Source organism: Rissa tridactyla, chromosome 1 (assembly GCF_028500815.1).
Source record: "Rissa tridactyla isolate bRisTri1 chromosome 1, bRisTri1.patW.cur.20221130, whole genome shotgun sequence".
Lineage (NCBI taxonomy): Eukaryota > Metazoa > Chordata > Aves > Charadriiformes > Laridae > Rissa > Rissa tridactyla.
Window position 1 is genome coordinate 180,755,616 of NC_071466.1, and position 7,334 is coordinate 180,762,949.

The 7,334-nt window shown below is 39.8% G+C and overlaps 1 protein-coding gene across 1 annotated transcript; it reads left to right on the top strand.

The window, feature by feature from the left end:
- The first annotated feature begins 474 nt into the window (after positions 1-474).
- On the top strand, positions 475-4,010 carry IFNG (interferon gamma). Its single transcript, XM_054221777.1, has 4 exons — positions 475-597; positions 2,559-2,627; positions 2,992-3,171; positions 3,885-4,010. Exons 1-4 carry the CDS (start codon positions 475-477, stop codon positions 4,008-4,010), a joined length of 498 nt encoding a protein of 165 aa, XP_054077752.1.
- Positions 4,011-7,334: the final 3,324 nt, after the last annotated feature.

The window sequence follows — 7,334 nt, forward strand, 5'->3', positions numbered from 1 at the left end:
AGAAATGAGCTGACTGTTATACTGACCCCTTAACCACACGGTGTGATTTTTTTCAGATAGCTTGTAAGAATAGGCTTGAGCCACAATGCATACTCCTTAATCAGTGTCATAATTTCCCCCTTTTCCCCAACCACGTGTAAAAGAAACTTCAGAATCTGCCACGTAAATGTTACCCATTGACGAACCACTGAAAATTTTTCCAGGACCAAGCTTTAAGAAAGATGCTTTCGAGGGATTCCCTCGATTAGCCAAAAACGAAGAGTTCTTATCTAACACTATCTTGGCTAAATATACACAGCCTGCGATGACGAAATAAAAAATTTCAAGACCAGGTATAAATACCACTGACAAGCAGATGAAGTTCATTCGTCTGCTTTCTTCTAATAGAAGATTTAACTATTAGAAGTTGAAGTTCACCGCTCTTAGAACTGACATCTCCCATCTGAGCATTTTAACTGAGCCATCACCAAGAAAATGACTTGCCAGACCTACAGCTTCTTTGTTCTGTCTGTCATCATGATTTATTTCGGACGTTTTGGAAATAGCTCATTTCTTGCTCAACTTCAAAATGATATAGACCAACTGAAAGCTGACTTTGTAAGTATGGTCTTCTACTGCATTTCTCTTCTCCTTCTGCTTGTACTTTAGCTATTGTCCAGACTTAAGCACAGCTTGACATACTCAATGTGTACCAATAGAGGGTAACCATGGAACAAAGTTTTTGGCTATAACTTTTTTAAAACAAGAATGTGGATGATTTCTTTGTTTTTTTCTAATCTCTTTCACTAACATGATTCAGTTTTTCAATAGTCATAGGTTAATGTAATAATTGACATTTATTTCATGGGCACTTTTCCTTTCACAAGAGCTTCTCCTAGCTCCATTCAGCCTTTGATTACATGGAATGTTTTATAACAAGAAATATTAATGCAATTTATGATGAATGAATGAATCTTGGTTCAGTTCTATTCTGATACAATTTACTTACGCTTTTTTGGTTTCAGGTTAGTAATGTTAATGGGGGATTTAGTAGCAATATAAACAAAAATGGAGAAGAAATTTTGTTCTAACAAATGCATCTGGTACTTATTATTTAGCAATAGTGTGCTGCCCAAAGATGGTTCCTACTGCTTATTCTTTTTCACCCTTCAGCCATTCTGCTTCCATGTCTGTGACTATGATCCAGCATGTGAATGTTATCTGGCATGATATCACTTCTTTTCATACAGAATTTTCGTAAATCCCTAACTGTAATGTTAATTCATCTACCTTCATCTAGGAGGCATTAAAGTACCTCACAGTTGACTTCAGCTGGGGTTAGTCATAGAGATAACAGATCCACAATAGAATCACTTCTAATTAACAGCTTTTATTCTAAATATATTTTTGTTTTTTCCTTAAATGCATGAAAACAACTGCAAAAGCCTGCTCCAATTTCCAGCTCTGATTTTGTTAGAATTTTGTGCATATGAAGGTTGAAATTTAATAGTCAAAGAATCACCTTAGAGTATCACACAAAGAAGCCTAGTGTGCTACTTCAGTGTTTACAAATTGCGAGGAAACCGGATGTAAAATTGGCCTTATATCTTAAATTTGTCATTAGCATAGATCAGAGAGGTTCTCACTAGAATATAAGTAACTCTGCTGGAGAGATCCTGAACTGTGGTGAGCTTCTTGCACTGACATTAAAAACTCCGGTCCACGGCAGGTGCTCCCAACCTTTAAGAAGAAGAGCAAAACAAGACCGGGCGATGTGCTCAGCATGGGGAGCCAATCAGCCTACCAGGTTTCTGTCAGCCTTTGCACTCACTGTATTTAAATTACTGAGCAGACAAAAAAGGAAATAGTGACTGTTGTATACAAAAAAGAAGAGAAAAAAAAAAAGACACACACAGAAGAGGAAATGATTCAGTTTACCTCTCCTTGGTTGGAGAATTATATTGCTCTTTGTTTCCTAGAATCTACCACAGTGCGTGGCTAACAACTCATGGTTAAAGTCTGTCCCTGCGAGCCTCAGTAGCCCACTACCCCTGTATATCCCCACTCCTGACTGTGTGCTACTGAGCTATTCTCCAGTTCTGTAGTTTTATAGTAAAGTGAATTTGTTCTTGTTCCATATGAGATTTTAGTAATACTGGATAAATTCAAGGCCACAGACTGCATACTGGCGGACTTCGGCTTACCAGAAAACATGCCAAGATCATATCTGACAATTTGCTAGCCAGCCGCCGTGCTTATGGAGTTTAATTTTCAGCTGCCAATAGCAAAAGTCGCAAGGAGCATTTGGTAAAATAGATGGTGCTAAATGTCTCTCTTCAGATGAGTTATAGCAGGAGAAGGCATTGAAAAGCAGACTAAATGCCATTTCTGGTACTAGGCAGTCATCCAATCCGATTTGGCGCTTAGTGAAGTGAAAGCATTGTAATAGCTTCACTGTAGTAGACAGGGGTGCAAAAATCACGTCTCTCTGGTTTTTACTGCTCATGTGAACAGAGAATGCAAATTTGCCTTGTGATAAGTATTGTTTGTATAACAGATATGTTTATTCTTTGTTGCAGAACTCCAGTCATTCCGATGTAGCTGATGGTGGACCTATTTTCACAGAGAAACTCTCGAACTGGACAGAGGTGAGTCAGAACCAGATATGACAAAGCATCTCAGGTGCTTTGCGGGGCACTTCTGGTACAAAGCAGCTCCCAGGGCCAGCGTAACCAGCTGGGGTAGAACAAACACGAGCACAGGCTGCTTCGGTAGCTTGGAAATGAGAAAACAATGCTCATAAAAATACTTCCCATAAGGGCCAAGGTGCTTTACACTGCACCATGAACAGATCCTGAGGTACAGCCAAGCCCGGGAGAGGAGCTGCAGTAGCTTCTTTATCACCCTGTTTCAAATGGCAGTGAGAACGCCTGCATGCAGTGTTTTAGCTTCGTTCATCTTCCTGCTGATGGGCCCTTATGGACCTTTCTTACTGACTGTATTTTTCAACAGAGAAATGAAAAAAGGATCATCCTGAGCCAGATTATTTCCATGTACTTGGAAATGTTTGAAAACATTGACAAGTCAAAGGCGCACGTCAGGCACATAGCCGAGGAGCTCCATACTCTGAAAAACAGCCTTCCTGACAGCTCCAAGAAAGTAAAAGACCTCATGGACATAGCAAAACTTCAGGTAAGGCTCTTCCTCTGCCTCCAAGGCTTATGACACTATATTTTCCATTTGAGATTTGAGTGTGACTCAAGACAATAATGGTTCAGTAACCCATCTGGTAAGCCCCGTCTGGCTCACTTCACACTGGAAAACCTAATGTTTCCAGCTGCAGGGGCTGCTGCGGGTCTGTGGTGTGGGGTGTTAACGCGGGGGCTGCCTTCCCCGGCTCTTGCCGACGTCTGGCACAGAGGTGCTGGCAGCGCGGCTGCATCGTCTGCCCACCAGAACTGCCACTGACACAGCAGTTTGTGGTTTAGAAATTGGGTGGGAAAGTTGTGCCCGCTACAGCATGCCTCCACAGGCTTTGGAGGCACTTGGCTTATCAAGTGAGTGCCAATGGCACGAACCATCAACCTCGGCAGAAGTCCAGAGCCAATACCCCAGTGTAGTTAGCTGCTTGTGAGTAACTCCTATATCATTGCAATAACTGTAGAGTAGCTCTGTTTCACGGAATATGGCTGTCTGTGGCATGTTGCAAGGCAGCATAGAAAGCGGAAAACAAAAAATCTGTGACAAAGTAGCTCTTTTTTGTAGGAATTAAGTAGTAGACTAAATGGAAACTGCAGATGTCCATCTGGTTTACCCTGGTAGCAGTGTAGCCTGTAGGACGATGATCTGTAAATAATTATAGCTCTGGCATGACCTTCATTCTGTTTGTTTCTCACTTATAACAGATGACTGACTTGAAAATTCAACGTAAAGCTGTGAATGAGCTGTTCATTGTCTTACAAAAACTGGTGGAGACTTCAACTTCTCACAAAAGGAAAAGGAGCCAGTCTCAGTGGAGGTGCAGATGCTAATGACATCATATGCCCTTTAGTTCTGAGTTATTGTGCAAATTTTGTTATGATGCACATTTTTTTTTATTTCAGTCTTTTTATTGAGTTTTTATACATTTATTTATTAATATTTAAGTATTTTAAAGAATTATTTATAAAGAAACACCAATCAAAGTATTTATACCTCCTACTAATATATAAGAAATGACTTTGTCTTAAAATCCTGTCTATCTGTTTTATGTTTGTTGACCTGAAAATACAGAATGAGGCAACGTTTACCCAGTTTCCATATGGAAATCCTGAAATGACATGATATGATACTCAGCTTTCCATCTGGTGCTGTCTTGAGCAGGCATGTTGTAAGATTAGTCTCATCATTCATCTGTTTGTCATGGAGATGCAAGCAGCAATATGAGGAAGTTTCTGTACTCATAAAAACATATTCACATCTGCTTACTTCTAAGCATATCTAAATCCAACTTAAGAAAACAGACATGCTTAAAGATAAGCAAATGCTTAAGCACTTTTCTGAACTAGGGAATTGATGGTTAATTGCTGGTAATTATTGTTATGCACTGAAGTTACCAGGAGGCCAGGCTACTTAGCAACTCCAGGAAACGTGACTAACTCTATTGCACTGACTTAACTTCAACTCACTGATTTCGAGAAATTCTGTATTTTTTTTGTGCTGAATCATTTAAATGTGTCTGATGTAATTTTATTTATTTGGAGGTAGTAGTACGGAAGTTTTTATCTCAAGGACTATATTTTTGTACTGGAATATTATTTAAAACTTTGAATTTCTCAATGGAAACTTTCTGAAATTTGGATATTAAATAATAAATAAATAAATAAATACAATGTGCTTGTATATTTATTCACCAGAATTTCTGTGAAAAGTAGAATGCTAATCTTGCTGTATGTTGTCACAAAAGATGGCCCTGCCCAGATATATAAAAATATATTTTATTTACTCCTTCCTGTCTAAATCTGGCAGAAGGGTCTAAAATTCCCAAGCTTTTCAAGTTCTGCTTGTATCTGGGTAAGGAAACATCATTTTGCTTATAAAAAGGCATTGATCATTTGAAATTTGTTGTTATTGTGATTTAAAATAAAAGGCACTTCCAAATTTCCCTGCAAGTCAAAGTTCTGGAGTCTAGATCGAGGTCAGCCCACCTGCTGGGCTCTCTGCAAGCGGTACAAGCTGGAGGTCTGGGGCTGCTCAGGCTTTGGCTGTTCTCAGAGGCCTGGGTTTGGGCTTGTGGAGGAGAGCTGGTGGGGCTTCCAAATTCTTAGGTGCTCAGGGGCTTACCAGGCAAATTATCTGGGGGCAGACTCATTGGGCTGACTGGGACTGGGGATTCCTGCCAACATGTGACATCCAACTCCAGCCTGAACTTAGGCTGAATCAGCAAATTCCAGAAATAGCACTCCACCGAGCACAAAGATTAGTTGTAATAAGCCCAACAAGTTTAGTTCTAATTGTTGCAGCCCTTCCTACTCCTAGGGGCCCAGTTGTCTCCCCTGGTGTAAGAAACCTTCATTCATATCCTTGTTTTACAGTCATAACAAAGTGAGTCAGTAGTCCTGGAGACTTGAACTGATTTTGAAGGAAACAGCTGTTCTTGTTTGTACTCATCACAGACATGCATATGCATATGAGATGCAAGTGAAATAATGCTGTGGGATTTCTCCCGTTCCAGGACCAGACATGAGAAGCCTCAGTATGCATTTAACATAGGCAATGTGTTCTGTGCATATGCTCTCTCATGGGGTATTACTTACAAGAGACTAGCTGTCCTCCAGGAAAGCAAAGCCAACTCTAGCAACCTCTCTTAAAAAAAAAAAAAAAAAAAAAAAGACAAGGAAAAGGAAAAGAAGAAAGAGAAAAGGAGAAGCGAAGAGAAAAGAGAAGAAGAGAAGAGAAGAGAAGAGAAGAGAAGAGAAGAGAAGAGAAGAGAAGAGAAAAGAGACGAAGGAAAAATGAAAAACCTGACGGGCAAGGTTAAAGTTTCATTAGCCATTGGCAGTGACACAGTGAGCCTCCTTACTACTCCTGATTAAATTAATACTCTTTTTTAAAAAAATTATTATTTATTTAAAGACAGGACTGGTAAGGAGTTACTTTGTTAGACTATAAACTGAAAAGTCTACAGTCCTTCCACACCTTGCCAAAGGGGTCCATGGAAAAAAAATTAAGGCTGTTGCTATACATCCAGCAGGTTTAACATTTACCCATCCATCCTGCTTTAGTTGCGTGTACCCAAGTCTGTGCCATTTTCTGTGCTGTGCTGTCCCATCCCATGCATTCCTGCTGTTACTCTGTTAAATCTGTCTCAAAACAGCGAGGGTTGTGGGGGGAGGTTATTGTTCAGTCACATAATTTCCCAAGTTCTTCTCATCCTAGTGCTGGCAAGCAGAGGCAGAGAAATAGGGAGGGAATGAGCAGCTGGGAGATGCAGTAGCAGCTGGCACTGACAGTAAAACGTGTTTGTATGCTCTGATTTCAGCAGTTTGGTGTTTTTTTTTTTTTATTTGTTTGTCTGTTTTTCATGTCAAAGTATCCTTATTTCTAAATGGAATTTTTCAAAGCATCTTTAAACCTTTCCTGTTAAATCCGACACTAGGCATTGCAGAGATTAACCAGTGCTGCCATAGTTACTTAACAACTCAAAGGAATCCAAATAATTTGTTTCTCATGTTGGCCTCCGCCTGAGTTTTCCCTACGCCGTGTAAGTCTGTGAGACCCATTTCTACAGGGTGCTTAAGACAAACTGCTGAACTAATCATTCCTCACTTTGCTCTGTTAATGTGATACTAGTGTTAGAGAAGAACATCAGAAAAATCCATCTCCACAAGACCACATTTTTACCCCTCATTTGTATACCATACAAATGAGGTGAATCACTTTTAACATGAAAACATGCCATCTCTTCTGTCATGTCCATGGGAGTCCTGGATCTCCTCTTCTATGTCATTCCTCACTATATCCAAGTGAGGAAGGCATTTCCAGCTAAGCTGAATTTAAGTGTGAAATGTATTTTAATGGCTACCCTAAATACTTCCACAGAGAAACATAGCAGAAGCATTGGACGTTTTTGCTGAAGGTGAGTGCAATTTTTTCCAGCTACGCTAACTGTCTGAAAAAGAGAGTTAATAGATGTGCATGCACGGGAGCGAAAAGATATTATCTACTCTCTTGTAGTTAAAATCAGAAAGGGGAAAAATCAAAAGAAAAGACAGGATTGTCTCAGAAAGTCGCTGTGGTTTATGCATCACTTCTGCAGCATATTGATTCTGCCCTTACTCTCTATTCCTGCATGTTATCAGCACTGATTTTAATCT